The sequence below is a fragment of the Oncorhynchus tshawytscha genome, linkage group LG30, assembly GCF_018296145.1.
Source record: "Oncorhynchus tshawytscha isolate Ot180627B linkage group LG30, Otsh_v2.0, whole genome shotgun sequence".
NCBI lineage: Eukaryota > Metazoa > Chordata > Actinopteri > Salmoniformes > Salmonidae > Oncorhynchus > Oncorhynchus tshawytscha.
This window is the reverse complement of record NC_056458.1, coordinates 10,034,569-10,059,484: the sequence shown is the minus strand read 5'-3', so window position 1 is coordinate 10,059,484 and position 24,916 is coordinate 10,034,569. Positions and strand designations below refer to the sequence as shown.

Here is a 24,916-nt window from a genome sequence, read left to right as displayed (position 1 = left end):
TGTGTTATAAATCCTTTATTGAGAGACATAAATTACAAAAATAATATAATATATAGCCCTATTATGAGGTGGGTCAAACTGTTGTTATGTGATGCTTGTCATTTAATCTGAACCTGTGAGCGAGCCATGAAAGGAGATTTTAGCAATTAAGTTAGTGTCATCAAACATAAAGTGAAAAAACAAGGTAATTCACTTCACTGAGTACTCCTCAAGAATAAAAACATTTTTTGGGTCACCGTAACCTTGCTCGTCATGGTATCCATGCATGAGGCTGAATTTCCCTGATTGGTGGACTGGGGTGTGAGGTTAGCATGGTTGGTTGTTAATATTGGTCAGCAGTTTGTGATGTGGGGCCTTATATGGGGCCGTGAAAGCCCCGGGAGCCATTGTTCCACGCCCGTCCTCATCAACCTGGCCCATCAAGATGTAAGGCATTCCTGAGAAAGTGATTGATCAAAAATGCATTTATTAGGCAATCTGGCAATACTGTCTATGATGACACAACAGTCTATGCTGATAAGTCAGCAGTGTGTGTGCATCTGTGCATGCATGTGTGTGTACATGTATGTGTTACGTAATGCTGTACATGCCAGTCAGATTGTCTGGGAAGAAAAATAGGTCACCTTTGCGGATGATAGGGCACTTCTTGCAGGCTGACACCAGTTTGACAGACATGTTCTCTCCAGCCTGGGTGATGGTCAGCTGGCCAGCTTTGTAGGCCTTGATGAGAGACACACTGATATAGACACTGCCCTGAGGACCAGGGGTCAGCGCTGTCACCTTACCCGTGATCACTGAGAGAGAGAGAGAGAGAGAGAGAGAGAGAGAGAGAGAGAGAGAGAGAGAGAGAGAGAGAGAGAGAGAGAGAGAGAGCAGAGAGAGAGAGAGAGAGACAGAGAGACAGAGAGAGAGAGAGAGAGAGAGAGAGAGAGAGAGAGAGAGAGAGAGAGAGAGAGAGAGAGAGACAGAGAGAGAGAGAGAGAGAGAGAGAGAGAGAGAGTTAGTTTAGTTGCCTGAGCAATGCTGTGAATTTGTTATGACCTTAAATCGCTTGATTAATTTGGCTATCCAATGATGCTAGCCGTCTAGTGGAACTCACCAAATTCACTGGCACAGAAACTGCTCTTGATATTTCCATCCCTCTTACATGCCTTTGCACACAGTGGGTTCAAGTGAACTAGAAAATACAAACATTGTTTACACACATAGCCACACAAACACACAGACATGTGTACACATAAACTCAGGTCTTGCTACACCAGTTCTTTAGCTTCTCTTACCTGGCTTCTTGATGTCTGGTTTAGTAACTCTGACCCTGTCTGGGCCTGGCTTGTTTGGTGGGCGGGTCCTGACTGGTTTGATTGGTTTGGGCTTGGCAGTGGGCTCCTGGGGCTGTGGGGTTGGAGGGGCCTGGTGTCTGGTTGTAGTGGGTGGTTGGGTGGTAGTGGTGGTGATGACTGTTCTCTCAGGCAGGATGGGTTTAACAACAGTCTTCCTGGGGACTGACTCTTTACGGGGTCCTGATCCTGTGTTGTCTACTGTGGGGGTTCTGGATCCGCGGGGGACGCTGGTGTAACTGGCCAGGAAGCCATCAGAGGTCACGCTGAGGTCAGACACAAATTGTACTAGGAGCACGTTCCCATTGGTCACAATGGTTCTGTGGGCAGAGAGTAATACAGAGGGAGGATTGTTAGAGAGTAGAGTGACAAGAACAAACAGATATACAACATATGATCATAGATGTAGACCACTAACAAGCATAATCATGAACACAGGAAGTCAGGCAAACACACATAGAGTTGTGTACCACTCACTGGGGGCTGACGTCTCCACAGTATTTTCCAATGCGTCGAGAGTCATCTTTTTCTCCACCGTTGAAGAAGGCCACGTAATCAAAGCGGCAGTAACTGTCTGACTCCACATCAAACTTATCAAACTTTACCTCAATCACCTAGCCCACACACAGAAATAAACAGAATGACAAATACAACAACGTTACACACTAGGAACGTAATTTGAAACTTCAATACATTTATGCATATTGGTGCACATTTGGTTCTGTGGTCGGCGCAACATAATGACAGCATCATTAGCAGAAGTCCATTAAGAATAAAGAGCATGGATAGCTGAACATGATGACTAATAACCTGATCCCGCTCTACTGTGATGAGCCAGGAGCAACTGATGCCTGCTGGGTAATTCTTCTCTGGCCAGTTAGGTGTTTTAACTTCACCCTGGGCTTTTGTCATCTTTCCTCCACAGAATTGGGGCTCTGAAATGATTGATACACAGATCAATAAATAATCAGGTGACTAAATTATTTGACAGTGGGTATAAGCCTATGTTACAGTATGTGAGCTAATAGACATAGGAAATCGCAAAGATGTTGTTCCTTAGAAAAAAACAGAGAGTGAGAGCCCAAGTTATACTGTAAAGCTCACCATCCACATGTGGTTTTCCTCCATTGAAGTAAGCCAGGAAGCCCCTCCCTCCAGTCTCAGAGTCGCTCACCATCTCCAGCATTATGGTGTTGGTGGTGGAGATGAGAGAACCAGGCCTGAACGTTCCACAGAACCTGCCCAGCTTCTGCACCATGTTGGAGTGGCCATTGTACACATCCAGGTAGTCATAGCGACACATGGGGTCAGCCTCCAGGTCAAAGATGCGGAAAGAGAGCATGACCACATTGCCCTCTGGGACCTGAAGTTTAGAGAGAGGGCAGAACAGGCTTTAGGTCAATATGTAGGTTCAATTCAGAGTAATGGTGAAGTGGTATGTAGTGCAGGGCCAGTGACTCACTGTAATGCGCCAGGTACATTTGCTGTTGGGTTTGTAGTAGTTTGGAAATCCTTCACTGCCCACAAAGCCTGAGTCTGCAACCATGTCTCCCCCACAGTGGAACACAGGCCTGAGAGAGAGTAGGGTGGGAAAAAAGTGATGTATTATCATGTACTGTACTTTATAAACGTTGGCTTAGGCTTACCACACCACTATCACGCACGCACGCACGCACGCACGCACGCACGCACACACGCACACACACACGCACACACACACACACACACACACACACACACACACACACACACACACACACACACACACACACACACACTCAACAGATCATCTCTATAAATCCCTCAGGCACCCAACAATAATGCCTCCCCTTGGCACACTGGTGTCAGTTTCAGGAGAATGGGAAGAGAGAGGGGATGTAGACAGGATGTAGACAGGATGTAGACAGGATGGAGACAGGATGTAGACAGGATGGAGACAGGATGTAGACAGGATGGACACAGGATGTAGACAGGATGGAGACAGGATGTAGACAGGATGGAGACAGGATGGAGACAGGATGGAGACAGGATGGACACAGGATGTAGACAGGATGGAGACAGGATGTAGACAGGATGGAGAAAGGATGGAGACAGGATGGACACAGGATGTAGACAGGATGAAGACAGGATGTAGACAGGATGTAGACAGGATGGAGAAAGGATGTAGACAGGATGGAGACAGGATGGAGACTGGGCCAAGTTAGTGGAGGTTAAGGTGTACTTGACTAGAGCTTCATCAATGAGACCTCCCCCGAAAGAATTCTCCCCTATGTTTGTCCAAGTTTCTAACACAACCACCCAGTCTCCCCCTCACCCCATGCACTTCCACGTCTGCTTAAATAATTCATCCAAGCTCCTTTTCCAACGGAAAAATACCAAACCTGGACTAATACCAGAATACTTTCATTGATAAATATATAATTGTTTGCCAGTGGCCTCACAGACAGTCATGGGGACAGACACATTGGAGACTGTCTGTACAGGAGACAGAGGTGCACAAAAGTAACTCATACCTAGTGTGGAGCATCAAAACAGATAGTAGAGACATACTCAAGAAGAACAAATAAAACCCACAGACTTAGTCGTTACCATTATCACAACCGGAGGACAAAATAACTTTTCTAGGACTCCAGCCAACACTCAAGGCTTGACCTCAGACACATTGAGAAAGCGCCCAGTCTGTCACATTATAGGAGCTCAGACTTACAGAACCCCAGCAGACAGAGGCAAGCTGATGAAAGCTAAGATGTCCAGCCAGAGTCAAGCCATCCTGATCCAACCCCACACAGACACATACAGACAGACATACAGACCTCAAAGCACTGAGATCTGGGGCAGCTCAACCACATCAACACCATGGACCATTCACAACGCCAACAACAACACTGCCATACCCCTAAGCTAACATACAAATGCAGGAAGCTCCGATAGGAGGTTCAGAGCACACTGCGTGAAATCTGAACATGGCACACTCAAAACCATACACGCTCTGTATATGGTTATTTTATATTGTGAACCATAGAAATAATGTAAACAAGTACATCCTTGTGGATATTGCCACAGACGAATACACGGTGCATTCACCCAAATGGAGCTATCCACACTGTAAAGCTTCTTGCAAACATACATTGCACACACTCCAACAAGCGCAATACACTCATATTCCCTACCTGGTGTAGTTAGTCTCTGGTTGCCTCTGGCTCTGGCCCTGTGCCCATCCTAAACATAGAGCCAGGAGCACAGAGAGACCCCAGATACAATGCTCACACTTCATGATGCCGAGAGCAGACACAGTAAGAGGGTAAACCAGAAGAGAGAGATGGGAGCAAGAGAGGGGAGAGCTGGAAGACAGGGGGAGGGAGCCACTGGAGAGGCATAAAGAGGGAGTGAGAGAGAGTGAGAAGGAGAGAGATGCTGAGAGGTTAGGAGCTAGAAGGAGACATGACGGGGGAGACGTCGCGAGGGGGAGGGGAGTGTTTAATTAGAACCAGATGCTGTCTCAATGTTAACATTGGCCTCCATGCAACAGAGGGGATTAAAAGGAAAAGAGAGAACGAGAGACTAACGTCCCACAATGGCTGCACAAAAGTTTGTGCAATGGACTAATTCAAGGCCATAAATAACTGAAACAGCTTATTACCGTTGCACACAGAGAATGCTAAATTGTAGCTTTTATCTTGGTTGTTGCCAGGTTAATTACGGCATCGGTCTCAGTAGATCACAGAGTCTGCTGGATCATTATGATGCCTGGTTCCTGGCTGCACAGGTGGCGGTAGAGCCTGGGGTACCAGGTGGCCAGGACCATTACAAAGAAGGTCACTTCTCTTTAAATTCCAGTGCGACTTTTTGACCACTAGCTTGACTGATGTATTTAGATGAATGGTTCTTCATCAAATTTATGACACTTTTGATATTCATGAACAGCATAGGCTATTAGAACGGCTTTAGCCAAGCAACTTTCCAAAGTTAGATGAACATAAAGGTACACCCAGTATCTGAAGCCCTGTATTTATTTTTGACCATATTTCCCCAGCCCCCTAGAGCTCCTTTAGCTCCACAGACAGACAGACAGACAGACAGACAGACAGACAGACAGACACACAGCCTCCCAGTCAGAGTGTCTTCATCAGCCCCCACAATGCAACGAGATAGGGAACAACACCCCAGAGAGGCCTGGGGGAGTGTTCACATGATGTGGATCTGTAAAGCCGACCCTTTCGCCCGCAACGCTGGGCTTGGGGCCTTTAGAGGGGGTGCCGTTTCATACAGACCATAAAAACAGCCTCTTTCAGACGGACAGAGCAGTAAAACCATGACCAAAGAACACAGGAGGTGGTATATGTTTATATATTCACATCCCCTAGTCATAATTACAGGTGGTCTCTCACTTTAACATGGATTCATGAATTACTGACTGATTGATATAAGCAAGAGCCTATGGGACTGCTTGAACTGCTTGAAATGTTGTTATGGTTGTGTGATGATCATTTTATGATACACCCCCCTATCAACAATGCTATGGCACGGCTGCTCATTATCTTGCCTTGAACTCCCCAGTCAGTGTCTGCTGCCTGCTGTGTGTTAAGCTACATCTCTGATAAGAGGCTGAGACAGCAGGAATGTGGTGACGTGCAGAGTGAGTCTGCTGGGGGGCGGATGGCGTCTGTGTGTGAGGACTGCTGCTGCTAGAGCGGGGGAGCATGAGTGACCGTAACACCTGGCTGGAGTCCAAGGGGTGTAGGCCTCTGATTCTGCCACGACTCCAGAACAGTCCATCACGAGACACACATTCCTCCCGCAGGAGAGACAGCAAGGCAAAATGGGTAGTATGGGACTGTGGTAGGGGATGGAGGGAGGGGTGGATAGATGGAAGATTCTAGGAGAAATTAACTAAGCCGATGGAGAAAATGGGGAGGGAAAATGAGATAGTTTAAATGCCGCTGCAAACCGAGGATACTCAGCGGTGCAAGTATTTATGATGGAAATTGAGTCATATTTATTTCTTCCTGCTTGAGACGGATATCCCCCCTGCACACTCATATACACTACCGGTCAAAAGTTTTAGACACCTACTCATTCAAGGGTTTTTCTTTATTTTTACTATTTTCTAAATTGTACAATAATAGTGAATACATAAAAACTATGAAATAACACATATGGAATCATGTAGTAAACAAAAAAGTGTTTAACAAATCCAAAAATATTTTATATTTGAGGTTCTTCAAATAGCCCCCCTTGCCTTGATGACAGCTTTGCACACTCTTGGCATTCTCTAAACCAGCTTCACCTGGAATGCTTTTCCAACAGCCTGGAAGGAGTTCCCACATATGCTGAGCACTTGTTGGCTGCTTTTCCTTCACTCTGCGGTCCAACTCATTCCAAACCATCTCAATTGGGTTGAGGTCTGGTGATTGTGGAGGCCAGGTCATCTGAGGCAGCACTCCATCACTGTACTTCTTGGTAAAATAGCTCTTACACAGTCTGGAGGTGTATTGGGTCATTATCCTGTTGAAAAACAAATGATAGTTTCACTAAGCCCAAACCAGATGGGATGGCGTATCGCTGCAGTGCGCTGTGGTAGCCATGCTGGTTAAGTGTGCCTTGAATTCTAAATAAATCACAGAAATTGTCACAAGAAAAGCACCCCCACACCATAACACCTCCTCCTCCATGCTTCACGGTGGGAAATACACACGCGGAGATCATCCGTTCAGCCACATCTCACGAAGACACGGTGGTTGGAATCAAAACGAAATTTCGAATCGAAATTTTGGTCTCCAGACCAAAGGACAAATTTCCACTGGTCTAATGTCCATTGCTCGTGTTTATTTGCCCAAGCAAGTCTCTTCTTATTATTGGTGTCCTTTAGTAGTGGTCTTTGCAGCAATTCGACCATGAAGGCATAATTCACAGTCTCCTCTGACTAGTTGATGGTTTTTGCGACTGCACTTGAAGAAATGTTCAAAGATCTTGACATTTTCCGTGTTGATGTCTTAGAGTAATGATGGACTGTCGTTTCTCTTTGCTTATATGACCTGTTCTTGCCATAATATGGGCTTGGTCTTTTATCCAATATGGCTATCTTCTGTACACCCCCCTACCTTAAAACAACACAACTGATTGGCTCAAATGTATTAAAAAGTAAAGAAATTCCACAAATTAACTTTTAAGTAGGCACACCTGTTAATTGAAATGCATTCCAGGTGACTATGGTTGAGAGACAGGTTGAGAGAATGCTAAGGCAAAGGGTGGCTACTTTGAAGAATCTCAAACAAAATATATTTTGATTTGTTTAACACTTTTTTGGTTACTTTTTCGCGATGCGGATCCTGTGTTCTGCCTTACAACCAGTGTAACCGAGTGGATCACATGCAGCGACCAAAAAAAAAAATGACTCAGAAAAAGAGGGAAACGAAGCGGTCTTCTGGTCAGACTCCGGAGACGGGCACATCGTGCACCACTCCCTAGCATTCTTCTTGCCAATGTCCAGTCTCTTGACAACAAGGTTGATGAAATCCGAGCAAGGGTAGCATTCCAGAGGGACATCAGAGACTGTAACGTTCTCTGCTTCACGTAAACATGGCTCACTGGAGAGACGCAATCCGAAGCGGTGCAGCCAGCGGGTTTCTCCACGCATCGCGCCGACAGAAACAAACATCTTTCTGGTAAGAAGACGGGCGGGGGCGTATGCCTTATGGCCAACGTGACATGGTGTGATGAAAGAAACATACAGGAACTCAAATCCTTCTGTTCACCTGATTTAGAATTCCTCACAATCAAATGTAGACCGCATTATCTACCAAGAGAATTCTCTTCGATTATAGTCACAGCCGTATATATCCCCCAAGCAGACACATCGATGGCTCTGAACGAACTTTATTTAACTCTCTGCAAACTGGAAACGATTTATCCGGAGGCTGCATTCATTGTAGCTGGGGATTTTAACAAGGCTAATCTGAAAACAAGACTCCCTAAATTTTATCAGCATATCGATTGCGCAACCAGGGGTGGAAAGACCCTGGATCATTGTTACTCTAACTTCCGCGACGCATATAAGGCCCTGCCCCGCCCCCCTTTCGGAAAAGCTGACCACTACTCCATTTTGTTGATCCCTGCCTACAGACAGAAACTAAAACAAGAAGCTCCCACGCTGAGGTCTGTCCAACGCTGGTCCGACCAAGCTGACTCCACACTCCAAGACTGCTTCCATCACGTGGACTGGGAGATGTTTCGTATTGCGTCAGACAACAACATTGACGAATACGCTGATACGGTGTGCGAGTTCATTAGAACGTGCGTTGAAGATGTCGTTCCCATAGCAACGATTAAAACATTCCCTAACCAGAAACCGTGGATTGATGGCAGCATTCGTGTGAAACTGAAGGCACGAACCACTGCTTTTAATCAGGGCAAGGTGTCTGGTAACATGACTGAATACAAACAGTGCAGCTATTCCCTCCGCAAGGCTATCAAACAAGCTAAGCGCCAGTACAGAGACAAAGTAGAATCTCAATTCAACGGCTCAGACACAAGAGGCATGTGGCAGGGTCTACAGTCAATCACGGACTACAGGAAGAAACCCAGCACAGTCACGGACCAGGATGTCTTGCTCCCAGGCAGACTAAATAACTTTTTTGCCCGCTTTGAGGACAATACAGTGCCACTGACACGGCCTGCAACGGAAACATGCGGTCTCTCCTTCACTGCAGCCAACGTGAGTAAGACATTTAAACGTGTTAACCCTCGCAAGGCTGCAGGCCCAGACGGCATCCCCAGCCGCGCCCTCAGAGCATGCGCAGACCAGCTGGCCGGTGTGTTTACGGACATATTCAATCAATCCCTTTACCAGTCTGCTGTTCCCACATGCTTCAAGAGGGCCACCATTGTTCCTGTTCCCAAGAAAGCTAAGGTAACTGAGCTAAACGACTACCGCCCCGTAGCACTCACATCCGTCATCATGAAGTGCTTTGAGAGACTAGTCAAGGACCACATCACCTCCACCCTACCTGACACCCTTGACCCACTCCAATTTGCTTACCGCCCAAATAGGTCCACAGACGATGCAATCTCAACCACACTGCACACTGCCCTAACCCATCTGGACAAGAGGAATACCTATGTGAGAATGCTGTTCATCGACTACAGCTCGGCATTCAACACCATAGTACCCTCCAAGCTCGTCATCAAGCTCGAGACCCTGGGTCTCGACCCCGCCCTGTGCAACTGGGTACTGGACTTCCTGACGGGCCGCCCCCAGGTGGTGAGGGTAGGCAACAACATCTCCTCCCCGCTGATCCTCAACACTGGGGCCCCACAAGGGTGCGTTCTGAGCCCTCTCCTGTACTCCCTGTTCACCCACGACTGCGTGGCCATGCACGCCTCCAACTCAATCATCAAGGTTGCGGACGACACAACAGTGGTAGGCTTGATTACCAACAACGACGAGACGGCCTACAGGGAGGAGGTGAGGGCCCTCGGAGTGTGGTGTCAGGAAAATAACCTCACACTCAACGTCAACAAAACTAAGGAGATGATTGTGGACTTCAGGAAACAGCAGAGGGAACACCCACCCATCCACATCGATGGAACAGTAGTGGAGAGGGTAGCAAGTTGTAAGTTCCTCGGCATACACATCACAGACAAACTGAATTGGTCCACTCACACAGACAGCATCGTGAGGAAGGCGCAGCAGCGCCTCTTCAACCTCAGGAGGCTGAAGAAATTCGGCTTGTCACCAAAAGCACTCACAAACTTCTACAGATGCACAATCGAGAGCATCCTGGCGGGCTGTATCACCGCCTGGTATGGCAACTGCACCGCCCTCAACCGTAAGGCTCTCCAGAGGGTAGTGAGGTCTGCACAACGCATCACCGGGGGCAAACTACCTGCCCTCCAGGACACCTACACCACCCGATGCTACAGGAAGGCCATAAAGATCATCAAGGACATCAACCACCCGAGCCACTGCCTGTTCACACCGCTGTCATCCAGAAGGCGAGGTCAGTACAGGTGCATCAAAGCTGGGACCGAGAGACTGAAAAACAGCTTCTATCTCAAGGCCATCAGACTGTTAAACAGCCACCACTAACATTGAGTGGCTACTGCCAACACACTGTCAATGACACTGACTCTACTCCAGCCACTTTAATAATGGGAATTGATGGGAAATCACTAGCCACTTTAAACAATGCTACCTTATATAATGTTACTTACCCTACATTATTCATCTCATATGCATACGTTGATACTGTACTCTATATCATCGACTGCATCCTTATGTAATACATGTATCACTAGCCACTTTAACTATGCCACTTGGTTTACATACTTATCTCATATGTATATACTGTACTCGATATCATCTACTGTATCTTGCCTATGCTGCTCTGTACCATCACTCATTCATATATCCTTATGTACATATTCTTTATCCCCTTACACTGTGTTATAAGACAGTAGTTTTTTTGGAATTGTTAGTTAGATTACTTGTTCGTTACTACTGCATTGTCGGAACTAGAAGCACAAGCATTTCGCTACACTCGCATTAACATCTGCTAACCATGTGTATGTGACAAATAAAATTTGATTTGATTTGATTTGATTTGATACATGATTCCATATGTGTTATTTCATAGTTTTGATGTCTTCAATATTATTCTACAATATAGAAAATAGTACAAATAAAGAAAAACCCTTGAAAGGGTAGGTGTTCTAAAACATTTGACTGGCAGTGGACATGCATGCACACTGTCTGGAGTTGCAAAATATCTCTGGAACTTATTGGAGAGGAAATTGTTTTCAATAAGAGATGTCTCAAACCGAACAACAGTGGGAGGTGTGAAATGGAGTGTGACAATAGCAACTGCTGTTCCCGGACGAATCATAAAACATCTCTTCTCTCATTGTGGTTTCACTCCAAAGGATTCGCTCCTGCTTTAAAAAGATCTGTGTCCACCACATGCACATGCACAGACAGAATATAAACTGCCTCACAAATGTGTGTTCTTGCAATAAATATATATATATATATATTTTTTAAATAAACCATGAATAAAACCTACTGAGTAATGGATGAGTCAGGTTATTCAGAGAAATGTCCAAGGCACAGAGAAACAGTAAAGAGACACTGAAGTAGAGACAGTGTGGCCATAATTATGAGAATGAGGATGAACAGTATGAATATAAACAGTCAAGTAAACCCTGTGACCTGCCAACAGGCCACGTCTTTTGGGAAGTATTGTGTTCGGATTTGGATCGTATATCCTCTACCTTGGCAACAATGAGGGAGGTATGAACTTGAGACTCAGAAGTTTTTTCCCCAAAATGGTTGTAACACAGTATATCCGGTGTTTGTTTCCATCCAACTCAGGTCTCATGGGGAAATCCATACTCTATATCAGATAATAGCAAATCAAGCAACTATGAAAATAAAAGGCTTAATGTGGTTTTAAAGAGAGAGGTTAGCATGAGTGCATTCTAGAATTCTCTGCTCTCAGGCTAACAACAAAATAGTCATTTGAGTCTCTGTTCAGCAGCCCACAGGTGGACAGTCTACCATCTGTGGAAAGTACAGTTGACTTGCACAATGCCCTAACCATTTGGCCATGACTCTGTCCGTGGGTGGAAGTGAGAGTGCCAGTGTAAGATAAGTCCCTCAGCCTCCTCCCCCATGGTCATTGTCCAGCAGTGCTCAGTCACTTCCTGCACACGGAAAAGACAGTGGAATGTTCAAGATACACTTTGAACAGCGTTTTGCAAATCCAGGAAGGGAGAATGCAGACTTAGATTTAAGAGTCGAGGTCTTGTGGCTGTTTGTTACTACCAGCTGAGACCCACACTGGGCTAATCTGACCTAAGACCCAAGCAGATATTTAATCTGCTCTAAGTCACGCTGCCTGTTGCACTTAACCTGTGGATTTGGAGAGGGGAAGATTTCAGGAATTGTTTTGACCAATGCCAGTTCCCTACTTTGAATATTACTTAGAACTGGAGCACTTAGGGATTGAGATATATACTATATATACAAAAGTATGTTGACACCCCTTCAAATTAGTGGATTCGGCTATTTCAGCCACACCCATTTCTGACAGGTGTATAAAATTTGAGCACAAAGCCATGCAATCTCCATAGACAAACATTGCCAGTAGAATGGCCTTACTGAAGAGCTCAGTGACTTTCAACGTGGCACCGTCATAGGATGCCACCTTTCCAACAAGTTGTTAAATGTCTGCCCTGCAAGAGCTGCCCCGGTCAACTGTAAGTGCTGATATTGAGAAGTGGAACGTCTGGGAGCAACAATGGCTCAGCCGCGAATTGGTAAGCCACACAAGCTCACAGAACGGGACCGCCAAGTGTTGGAGCGCATAGCGCGTAAAGCTCATCTGTCCTCGGTTGCAACACTCACTACCGAGTTCCAAACTGCTTCTGGAAGCAACGTCATTGGGCGCTTCATGAACTGGGTTTCCATGGCCGAGCAATCGCACACAAGCCTAAGATCACCATGTGCAATGCCAAGCGTCGTCTGGACGCGTTCTCTGAAGTGATGTATTACGCTACACCATCTGTCAGTCTGACAAATTAATCTTGGTTTGGCAGATGGCAGGAAAACACTACCTTCCCCGATGCATAGTGCCAACTGTAAGGTTTGGTGGAGGAGGAATAATGGTCAGAGGTTGTTTTTAATGGTTCGAGCTAGGCCCCTTAGTTCCAGTGAAGGGAAATAACGCTACAGCATACAATGACATTCTAGACGATTCCGGCTGGTCCAGACCGGCCCAAATCTGAACAAAACATAGTCATCTATGGTCACATTTAGTCTGGACTGGACCAAAAACCAATGTCCGTGGGTGTGGAAATCAAGGCCGATCCAGACTGACCCAAAAAAAGAATTCCAAAAGGCGTTGGTGTTGGTCCCTGCTTACTGAGGTGTAGCCTACAGTGTTCCCTGAAATTGAATTTTATGAATGCCCATCTACAAAAAACACAAAAACACACAAAAAGACACCTGGACAGGACAAAAAAAAACACATCCAAAAGATGTTGGTTCGTGCTTACTGGGGTGTAAACCATGTCAGCCAGCAATATTATTTTTTAAATAAAAATGTTGTAGTTTTGAAACTACACTAAAAGTGCAGTAACTGCAGTCGACTGTGGTATTTTGGATGCAGTATTTGCAGCATATTGTAGTTATACTGCACTCTAAGTGGTCTTTTTTTGTTAGGGTATGAAGGCCCATCCATATGGTAGGTCGACCATTTGTAAAAACAGGCCGGTGCATTGGCTTTATTAGTCCCGATTCCTGCGACTAAACAATTTCTCTTTTTAAGCTCTGAATATCAGCTACCCAACTTTTTAAGAACTTATCTTGTGCCTATTTGCTGTGTTTCCACAGCTGGAAATGCAGAATTATTATCTTTTTCACTATGATCAGCTTATCAAACATTTTACAGACACAAACTTGAAACCACTGATCATGAGAATGGGGTGAAACTCCTGGAGAACAGTTGTGATTGCTCGTTCCATATTGTCCATTTTACATTGACCGGTCCTGTTTTCAGGATATGTTGTTTGTTAACGTTAATGTTTTTATTTGATTTTAGGTGCCATTTAGGTGTAAAAAGTGTCCGTCTCAATACATTGGCATTCATTTTATCTCCAGCCTGTAGGCTACAGAAAATGCCACATACTCTTTCTACCATATCCTGTATCAACAGCACCCTGGAAAGGCATGCTGGGAATTGACAAACAAAATATTTATTTTCCTTTGTCAAATTTGGCACTGCATTTTACAGGGCTGTATCAGCGCTCACTCAAAAAAAAAAACATATTCCACTGGTTGAGAGAAATTGTCATTGTTTTTGGGCAGAATTATGTGAGGTTTTATGTGTTGTTGTTGTTGGAGGTGCGTCTTGGCCAGTTTAGCTCAGAAAATGCCGCCCTCGCCAATCTTCCGCCATAGGCGGCCACCTAATCTGGCCTAATGAGCGGGCCCGGCAGTGCTGGCAATTTAAAATGACTTCAATATGTTTGAATACCTAGCTAATCTACCGTAGCCAATTTCAGAAATGTAATGTTGTATCACCAGTCAGACTGGACCTGGAGCCTTCAACCAACTGTCCCCACAACCTCTGGTGGCAGAGAACGTCAAGGAATAATACTTGACTAGATGATTTCAGCTACACTGATGTCCTTTGCATACCTGAAAGAATATAAACTCCACACCACAAATTCTTCAAGATGGACAAAAGAAAACAGAACCAAATTACATTTCACTTTTTAATATGAATTACATACCAAAATCCCCCCAAAGAGTTGGAATAAGTGACTAATCCTTTTATTTACAGTAATGAAAAAGGGAATAAGGGGCAGACTAACTATTGATAGAACATATTGGCCTTGACCAACTGCATGATCAAGGCCTGCTCCTCCCCATCAAACAAAACTGGCTCCATCTGTTGTTAACATGGGAATGCCCATCTCTGCTTCCTGACAAATCTGAAATACAATTTGTACAGAAATACCCATAACTCCTCAAACAAAACAGGGTATTTCTTTTAACATGGTCTTCATGTATTTTGTGTATTTCTCTGGAGATTTAAAAAAAAATAGGATGTTTTCCCAATAATGGCTAAAACTTTACATATTTTTTACAACAATTGTGTTGTACAATTACATTATGAAAGAAATTAACCATTCAGAACATTACATGACAAAACAGCCCACAGAAAACTGTAGTATGTCAGCTCCTGGTCGGTGGTATACTGTAATATACACATGGTACAATATCAGAAATGACTTAGAAAATACTTGAAATAAGTATTCTACCAAATATATTTTTCTAAATTAATTTGCGATTTAATGGTTCACAATAGATTTGACGTCATTTTCCAATATGGACATTGGACAAATAAATTATATTGCGTTGATACACACAATAACTTGTAAAACTATCAAAGTGTCACTATAAGGGGAGAAAAATCCCAAAGCAGTGAATTACAAATGGAACATGTCTTCAGTCCTCCTTAGACAGGGAACCAAACATGCCAATTAAATATTTACTAAGGGCTTCTCTTTCCATTTTTACACTTAAAATACATTGAATATTTACACCTTAGATTCCATATACGTTGAGCTACATTCTCAATGTCTTTAAACAGGATCAGGTATTCTTTGACTCCTTATCCATGTTCTCTTCTTTGTTCAAACACGACACATTAACAGTGACCTTGGCTCCCGGTTGTCCCAATACATTGCGTTTTAGAGTCATTGGCCATATAGAACTCCTTGGTTGCCGTTTACAGCCAGAGTCCCCTTTCTCTGTTCCGGATGATGACGTCACCTTCAACTCTTTCACTCTGGTGTCCTTACCGTCTCGTTCCTGCTCCCCTTGCCACTCACCCCCCTTAGTCTCTGTCTGGGGTGCTTGTGGTGGTGGGATGGAGGTGTCGTATGTGTCTGTTGCCATGGTAACGAGGGTATCTTCCTGTAGCTGGAGGACCCTTGTCAGATCCATGTCCTGCAGCTCCACATTAAAGGGCCGAGGGGCGGAGGAAGTGGGAGGAGAACCGCACCCTGTACAAGTCTAAACACAAGCAGAGGGACAAGAGTTGAATAAACTGGTTCTTCACAAGTATTTTTTTAATTTATTAATCTCCAATGTCATCTATACTGATTCCTCTGAATCTTTCCGGTCTGAGAGAGGCGGGGTTGTAGCTACGGTCTCCAGTATGTGTCTGTGTGCTGACTTACAGGGCTGTTGATGGCCTGTGGCAGGCGTCCGGTGCCCATCCAGGGATGGACCTGGATCAGCTCTCTCTTCTGCTCCTCAGTGAAGCGCGGCTGCTGTTTCTGCACCGCCCTCAGTATCATACCATCCTCCCTGAGAACAGTCTCCTTGTCCCTTTAAAAAAAATCACACACACACCGACACTCTTTCACATGTCCATAGATATGCCATAGTCTGTAAAAGGTGGTATTAGTAGCAGAACGGTGAACAGGCATCTCTTTTTCATAGTCTGTATGAATAAATAATATATAAATATACTACTACATCATCATTCATAAATACAATTACAATAGCATTTCATATTAATCATGACTACAATTGCCATGACAACAGTGTAGTGCAGTGACCATAATGAATTCTTACCTGGTGGGCATTTGGTACGTCATCATAACCTTGTCATCTGTGTTGGCCGTAAGGAGCCAGATAGGGTCCTGAAGGACATATTTCATGAGCTGGGCCTCTTCAGCCCCCCCTGGTGCCTGCTTATGGGAATGGTCGTTCTCCGACGAGTCAACGCTGCCAAAGTATTTGCTGGTGTTGCTACTTCCTGTGGTTGAAAAAGGAACATGTTCAGTTCATATCATGACATATCAGTCACAATATATAAACATCCTTTACCAATCACAGCGCTAACAAGAATAATCTGGGAGGTGTTAAACTCACTTGTGCCACTCCCTGAGGTGCTGCATCCATTAGAGCCAGAGCCTGAGGACCCGGAGGCAGAGGCGGCCGAGCCGGTGCCTGAGCAGGCGTCCTCCTGCAACAGTAGGTCTAGCAGGTCACTGGAGGTGGACATTGCGTCCTGGTCATCAGCATTATCCTGGAGGAAGAGAACACAGGAGAGACAGGGGTTAATGACTAGAACTCACTAGACTCAAATGAACCTTTTGGTAATTATATTCTCTAAATGGATTGCAGTTTAAAACTCACGTTATCGTCCTCTCTGTCGTCACCCTTCATGCTTCGCTTAACAGAGCCTTGACCTCCGAACTGTGATACCGAGCCAGGTGGGGGCAATGTCTGCTGCGCCCCTGTCGACATGCCCTCCTGGCGGTTGCCTGGCAACTCCTCCAGCTGTAGCAGGTTGAGGGGGGAGGAGCATCGTGACTGGAAGAGGGGTGAGTCTGTCCCCTCCAGGGGGGCTTGGCACGTGGACTGAGGGGTGCTGGAGCGGGAGTTGCCACGTTGGACAAAGGTGGGATCCATCTCAGGTAAGGCAAAGCTGGGAATCGGAATGGGATTTGGGAAGGGTAATGCTGGGCTGGGATCGTAACAGTGTTGGGGGATCATCGATAAAGTCGGTTTGACCTGTGACGGGTTGAGTTGAGCTAGGGCGGGACTAACACGAGGCATGCCATTCATCTGCGTCATAGCGGGGTTTAACTGAGCCAATCCAGGATTGAGTTGTGGTAGTGGGATAGTCTGTTTGAACAGCGGTAGTGCTTGGTTAAGTTGTGCCATACCAGGGCAAAGGTTCGGTATGGCTGTGTTATACTGAGGCATGGTGGTATTGAGCGGTGGTACACCTCCGTTGAGTTGAGGGAACATGTAGTTGGGCAGAACAACCATCATTGGGGGAGCCATCGGCATTGGCATCTGATTGACATGCATGGGGTACGGTAAGCCTGGCTGGGGGCTGGGGTAGCCCATCTGCATGGCATTGGGGTTCACTCCGGTGTGGGCCAGGACTTGTTGTTGCACGCTGGGGTAGAGTGGGAAGAAGGGCAGGACTCCTGGAGGGTACTGGGCCACGGCAGGAGGGAGACTGGCCTCAGAGGCGGGCCAGGAAGAGGACGAGGTCAGGGGTCCCTGCATCATCAGGGGTTGACCCATGGGGAACATGAGGCCTTGGGGCCCCTGCCCTTCCCTCCTGAAACTACCGTTCATCCCACGCTGGGAGCCCTCCTGCTGGTGCTTCAGCCTCTTTCCCCCGCGGCCCCTCCTCCGTCCATGGCCACCTGCTGGGTAGTCTTTTGAGCTGCACACTCCTGAGACAGAGACACATAGAGAGGGAGAGGCACAGAGAGAACACAGGGGTGAGCTGCATGGAAAAACAATGGTCTCTCATTCATATTACCTTTCACAGTCATAATAAAAACCACATCTCCACTTGAAGTGTCCGTCTTACCTTTGGGTGTGGTGGTGAGTCCTCTCAGAGGAGGAGGGCCAGGGTCCAGTACACGGAGCTGTCCCAGGTCTCTGAACCGGCTCAGGAACACCTGTTCCTCCTGCTGGGTGTGGGCAGACAGCACCTCCTTGGTCAGACCCAGGCGGCCTGAGCATCCAGCTGACCTGCGGCCGTCCCTATCGGGCTGGGCAGGGCTGGGTGGTGCCGGGCTGGGCAGGGCCAATGGCCGGGGGGTCACTAACATTGTGATGGCGTTGTTAGTGGCTGGGGCTGGAGAGGTGACGGTGAGAGTGGGGGTGGCTGGTGTCTCCTCCATCATAACTATATCTGCAAGGAATAAGGTTGACAATACATCAGAGATGAGCGAGAAGAGACGGAGGCCAATAAGAGAGGTAAACAAACAGTCGGACAATAAAGGGATGTGACCTACCTGACTCTGGGGGCTTCTTGTCACCTACGTGGACAATGGTGCTGCTGAAGCTGCATTGGGACGTGACAGAGACCACACTCTCAGCCTTGCAGTGCAGCGCCAGAGGGCTCATCTGTGGCCCCCCTTTAGACCCTTCATTACTCTGGGGGCCTTCGAGATCTGTAAGGAAACACACAGTTAAGACACCAAAAATACATGCAGAGCATAAAAAAAGGCATTGGAAAAAACATCATTTGAGGTGTTTCAATATGATCCTTATTGTGTTTCAATATGATCTTTATTGTGTACCTTTAGCTGTTCCAGGCAACTCCCTCTGCTTGTCATCGTCTGACGTTGATGACGTGGTGCAGGAAGAGGAGCCACATTTCCTCTTCACTGTGTTGGGAACGTTGCAGCTCTCCAGGTAGCGTACGATGCTGTCCAGACAGTTGATCTGCTGGTAGGAGTAGTTGGCTGACGGGTCTTTCCTTGACTGCACGGAGGCCAGGGTTTTAGTTGGCCCCAGAGCTCCAATAGGTCCCAAGTCCTTGTTTAAATTCTCTGGCACCACCAGGGCTCCTGAGAGGAAGAAGAACCGCATTATCTACGCTATACATTTCTAATTGGGACATTTTATAGAACAAAATCCTGAAACAAACTCATTATTTTTAAAATAATTCCAGGTGTTTACCAGTGCTGGTGTGTTTGCGGAGTGCTGGGCGGTTGCGGGACATGGTGAAGACCTGCTGACCATTGGTCTTCACCATGTGGACGTCCTTACACATCTGCTGGAATGTCATCTGCTGCTGTGGAACAGAGATGGGGGAGAATTAGGCCTAGTTACAAGCTAGTCAAACATTACAAACTAAAATGACCCTGTTTAAATCTTGTTACCTGATCAAATAGACAACAGAAACATGCGTGAGATTATGATTGTGTTAGTACTCACTGGTCTCTGGGTGGTCTTCAGGATGAGCTCCTTGGTGGAGGGGCTGTTGCTGCCTGACGAGGAGCCTGGGCTGGGCCTCTGTGGGTGGGATCCGTGGGAGCTGCAGTAGCCCTGGGAGCCGCCACTGTGGACAGGCTGCACCAGCACGCGGTGGATCTGCTCACTGAGCCTGGGGATCTCTGGAGACATGGCCCGCGCCTCCACCTCCACAGTAGGCGTGAACACATCCTCGTTCAGGGGACTCCTGTAGATGAGGGGAGAAGGACAAGGAAATGGGGTTTAGAACAAGACACGGCTTGATAGCTACACAAATAGGTTACAGAGCAGTTAAAATGTGGCTATTGCAAGGTTGTGAAGGTCATTGACGTAGCAGAGAGGTCAACTACTCACGTTCTGACTTTGTGTCGACCAACGATGAAGGCCACTTTGCGGCTCCAGGGGTTAACGAAGGAGGACCAGCTGGTATCTATGGTGAGATACTCCCCGTTCCGGGCACACATACGAAGGGGCGAGTGTTCAAAGGGCTGGCCCGCTGACTGGAGAACTGAGCGGAGAACCAAATGTGTTAACATTTTGATTGAGTATAAGAACATAATCATTCATCCATTTGCTGGTTTATGAATCCTTACAGAACGTATAAGGCATGACTGTTGGACAGGAGTACTCACTCTTCTTGTGTATGGCCACCATGACAGGCCTGTCATCAGGGTGGAGGTACATGAGGACAGGGGTCCCAACCAGGTCCTGGGGCAGGTAGCCTAGCAACGGCACAGCCCTTTCATCGACTTCCTGAAAGAGACAGCTGGGGGTGTGGCTAGTGGTGAAAATCCTCTTGTCAGCTGGGATACGGGGAGCTTCATATCCTGAGTGCACCTTCTCAGCGATGAGCAGGCAGCAGGGCTGTGGCTGAGACATATCAGAGTCCCGCAGTGTCAGCTGGTAGGGGGTCATACGGAAGGGGTAGTACCGCACCTCCCCCTCGCTGTCCCTCCCAACACTGATACGGCAGAACATGGATTTCTCCTGGGTGCAGTCCACAGGAGAGGTCACTGAGGGAGATAGAGAGAGGGGAGATATTAGCACCACAACAATATTTACATCACATACACAAATGTGATGATCCATGTCCATGTGAATTCAGAGCTGAATTAGTGGAAACTTACTGGAGCCGGTACAGGAGGCCCAGGGGGGCAGGCGGCAGGGAGCCGTGCTGCTGTAGAAAGTGCTGACGTCCTGGGGGGCCAGCAGCTCAGAGAAGAGCGCTCCCTGTAGTCGCTCAGGTTTAGTGCGCAGCATGGGAGAGGCCTGGGGAGAGATGTACACCACCTTCCCAGAGAGGAAGGACACTCCAACAGAGAATGTGTCCTGTACAGGAGAAGAAACAGAGGTCAGTACAATGTTCGGTTGGGTTTTAAGACCTGTTAGTCTGGTTCTAGTAGACAAAGATTGTTCTCTAGTTCCTACCGTGTTCTGGAGTGTGTATTCAGAGGTGATGTTGTCCAGTTCCTCTGTGGTGAAGGCTGAGAGGTCCAGACTGCAACCGTGGCTCTCCTCCACACTCCACTGGTGGTAATACTCCTGATTCGCTAAAAAACACACACATTCAGACAGTATAAATAGCTATTATAGATAGAGAGTAGTCATACTATTTCATGCTAAAGCCTCACAGTAAACATGTAGCAAAAAGCATGGCTCAAAAGGCAGTATCTTACCTCTGACTTGTTTGACACAGTTGAGAGCGTACTGCAGGGAGGCCAGAGTGCTGGAGCGGCCTTTTGTCCGGTGGTCTGCAGGCATGCGGATCTTCAGCTCCTTCAGGGCCTTGAGCAACTCTCTCTGGGTCTGCAGCCGGGCCGGCTGGCCACTGCTGCAGCCGCTGGTGGATGGGTGGTCCTGCTCTGAGCTGCCACTCAGCAGGCTGTAGACCATAGAGCTGTTGGGAGGGGAAGTGCTGTGGGAGTTGGAGCTGACCGGCCAAAATAATGTGATGTTACTATCACTGCTGAGCATTCATTACAATAGTATAAGCGGTGTCTACCGGCTATCATCTGTACATGGTTGTGGTGTTTGGCGTATGTATTCTGTTAAACTTTTTACCTTTTGCTCTCGGTTGTCTCCATGGCAGAGTCCTTCCCATTATGGGAGCTGCTGCAGGTTGATGCCTCATGCCCCATGTGACCTTCCACTTCTCTCTCGGCTGAGTCGTTCCCGCTCAAGTGGGCATCGGTATCATCAGAGTTTGAGGACTTGCCCCCAGACCGAGTCCTCTGTCCATTTCCATTGGAGCTGCCAGTCTGACTCTGTCCAGACTCAGCAGACTGGGAGCCTGCCTCTTGTCCTGTCACCGCATCTTCTGCTAAACTTACTCCACTAGTGTCATTTCCAGAAGTGGTGTATGCATTCTCATCACTCATAATAAGCCGTATGAGTGATTGACTATTGCTGTATGACAAAAAGTATCTGTCAAAACAGAGCTGTGATACCCTGCCACTAGGTGGGGCTACTAAACTTAGATTGAGTCATGGCTTGGAAAAGCAAAAATTAGAGAGAAGATATGGACAAAGTATGGACTGTATCTCATTGATCTTGAGTTTTTTTGTCAGGTCAAAGCTTATGAACCTGACAGGCCAATTGAAGAGGATGGAGCCTTTCTTTGTCCGTTTGCTCTTCCTCGTGTGTCCACACTCAGTGCACTAGATGATTTGGCAGGATACCTGCTAGAAGAAATCATTCACAATCATGAGTGGTGAGTCACGTGAGATCATGAGTCAGACATCTGTGTAAACACTAGTACATCTAACTTCACTACAACATGACCATAAAACCACATCACTGTAAAGGCAATAGTGAACTCAAATCACATATGTACATAACTAAATTGCTTGATTTCAAGTCGCCTAAAGTCATGTGTATCCAAGTATGGACAGGCTCAAAGAACTTGATCTCCATATATAGGACATCGACCATAAAAATAAAATCCCTGTCAAGAACCGTAAACTGACAATAACAGGTAACCAAATGCTAGAGAAAGTGACTTTGTAGTCCATTTCCCTATTTGGCATGTCTTGTGGGTTACTGTAACTAACAGGACGACACCGCTGTGGGATTTATTGTTGACGACAGTGAAGGCAACGTGCCTCTACTAGACTAGGGCACATAGCTAGCTAGGTCCCGAATGAGCTCATGGATTTATTCTACCTGACACAAACCTGGTAAAAGATGAGTCTCGCTTGTACGAAACACGAACTGACCAATAAATATTCAAACTAACTAGATTCACACACACACACACACACACAAAATCCTTGTTTTACACTCTTGCCATGCCACAACAATGCTTCACTTGCTAATGTCAATGCTGATTATTAAAAAAAACATAAACATGTAACGTTAGCTAGATTCTGGGGCTCCCGCGTGGCGCAGCAGTCTAAGGCACTGCATCTCAGACCCTGGTTCGATTCCAGTCTGTATCACAACCGGCCGTGACTGGGAGTCCCAATTGGCCCAGCGTCTTTAGGGTTTGTCCGGGGTAGGGCGTCATTGTATACAACAATATATTCTTAACTAACTTGCCTATTAAAATAAATAGATAACTGTAAGCTACTACAACCAAATAGCTAGCTAACGTTAACGAAACCATAGTTAGTTCTTGATCAGAGTTGGCATTCTCACCTTATTCCATGAAGACAAAATACGTTCCGAGGCAAAACACTATTGAAACTTATTCCAGAGTGTATTCAGTAGGTTTACAATTATTATTATGTTAATTGCAGAAACCCGAAATGACATCTTCAGCGACCTGGTCCAATGTTAACAGACTGCAAGACAAGTAAAACACACACTGAACAAAACCGCACATTGTATTCGCAGTACTGGGAGGGAACACGCAAAAGCACACGTGATGACGCCCCTTGTCTGCTCCCATGTGTGGCATTGATTGGTCCTCAACTGACTCCGACTCTGCTCGAGCCAAATATACCACGCCCAGCGAATGCATTCATTGGTTGAGTAGGGCGGTGTCCTGACTGCACGGGGCTCTTCTATGCTTCTCTATCACGTTGCCCCAACGGTGTTCTCCGTTCAGAACGTCAGAAACAACATTTATTGGCAACGTGCCACTGCCAATGTTCTGAATTAATGTAATTTCTTTATTGTTTCCTTGCGTGTTTTCCCTAACCACGAAACAGGCATGTTTACGACTTTTCTTTGTATGATTTTGAGGCATGGATAAAATATATATATTTTTAAATGTAACCTTTATTTAACTGGATATGTCTGAATATGGATATGTCTGACTCAATTCCAGACATATCCAGATAGGCCTACGTACTACAACCCTAAATTACACTAAATAAGTGCACAAATGCTACTGCAGCAGTATGACTAGCCACAAATATCAACCCCTTCCTTTCCAAAATCTACCCTACAGCCATAATTCTACCCTAAAACTGTAATTCAATCAAATAGGCTTACATTGTCAGTCAGTTCCATTCCCTAGAATTGTTTTTTGATTGTAATTGTTCCTAGATCCTTATGATACCTTCATTCTTTATATTGTTTAGATTCCCTTTGGGACATGAAATTGTCCTCTCATCTAACCTCTCCTGAGCAGTAACATCATCAACATGTGTTGTGTAGCTCGACTACGGGGGCTGACCATATGGAGTAACACATGGGGTGACATGCATTCAGAAATTCATGAAGTAAACTCTCTAGACATTGTGAGGGGATATATACCTCAACACTCATGGCAAACCAATGAAATGTTGATTATAACCTATATTTCCTATGGCAAAAGTGTATACATCTGTGTTGTAATAATTCTATGAATGTGCTGCCCAGTCCAATTACATCCAACTTTGTCTGAGTGTACTGACCACACAGCTTTCTTCTGCCTTGGCCTTTTGGTTCAAGCACTGATTCTTTTTGGACTAGATTCACATTGTTGGTGATCTGAACACTCAATAAATGTCATCTTGACTAAAGTGGATGGGCAATCTTCCATAGTAACCCTATCTATCTAGCCTAAATATAATTGTATGTTCCACATCTTCTCTCCAGGACGATTAGGCCCTAAATAGGTGAGCGATTGTGTGTGATTCATACATTCCACGTAGGCTATGAGATACCTGGCTATCTGCAAAATAAGAGTTGGTGAGGACAACTTACACTGTAGATATTTCACGTTTTTGGTGTGTGCTTCATCTATTTCCAGCTTAAATTCAAGTGAGATATACCATCCTGTCTTGATGACATATGTAGTCAAACAAAATATTTTGGTTTGCAACACAGTTCAATTATATTTGGA

At 46.0% G+C, this 24,916-nt stretch overlaps 2 protein-coding genes across 4 annotated transcripts; both read right to left on the bottom strand.

Annotated features, from left to right (window-relative positions):
* On the bottom strand, positions 1-4,719 carry LOC112228781 (procollagen C-endopeptidase enhancer 2). The gene is made up of 9 exons (XM_024394420.2): positions 4,508-4,719; positions 2,800-2,908; positions 2,442-2,700; positions 2,148-2,272; positions 1,815-1,951; positions 1,281-1,657; positions 1,100-1,177; positions 624-794; positions 1-437 (listed from the first exon to the last, which is right to left on the bottom strand). The coding sequence occupies exons 1-9, from the start codon at positions 4,609-4,611 to the stop codon at positions 307-309; spliced, it is 1,491 nt and encodes a 496-aa protein (XP_024250188.1). The 5' UTR covers positions 4,612-4,719; the 3' UTR covers positions 1-306.
* A 9,879-nt stretch (positions 4,720-14,598) lies between these two features.
* Positions 14,599-23,499, bottom strand: LOC112228782 (period circadian protein homolog 1). Of its 3 annotated transcripts, none has more exons than XM_024394423.2 (17): positions 23,281-23,499; positions 21,706-22,322; positions 21,321-21,541; positions 21,073-21,194; positions 20,772-20,973; positions 20,277-20,657; positions 19,999-20,152; positions 19,609-19,852; positions 19,351-19,465; positions 18,969-19,238; positions 18,681-18,839; positions 18,251-18,577; positions 17,053-18,110; positions 16,786-16,942; positions 16,486-16,669; positions 16,086-16,236; positions 14,599-15,918 (listed from the first exon to the last, which is right to left on the bottom strand). In XM_024394423.2, exons 2-17 carry the CDS (start codon positions 22,020-22,022, stop codon positions 15,496-15,498), a joined length of 4,485 nt encoding a protein of 1,494 aa, XP_024250191.1. In that variant the 5' UTR covers positions 22,023-22,322; positions 23,281-23,499; the 3' UTR covers positions 14,599-15,495. The 3 variants fall into 3 exon arrangements, with proteins under 3 accessions (XP_024250191.1, XP_024250190.1, XP_024250189.1); XM_024394422.2 differs by having other exon boundaries at positions 21,321-21,574; positions 21,706-22,325; positions 23,281-23,498; XM_024394421.2 differs by having other exon boundaries at positions 21,321-21,574; positions 23,281-23,498.
* Between the last annotated feature and the right edge of the window lie 1,417 nt (positions 23,500-24,916).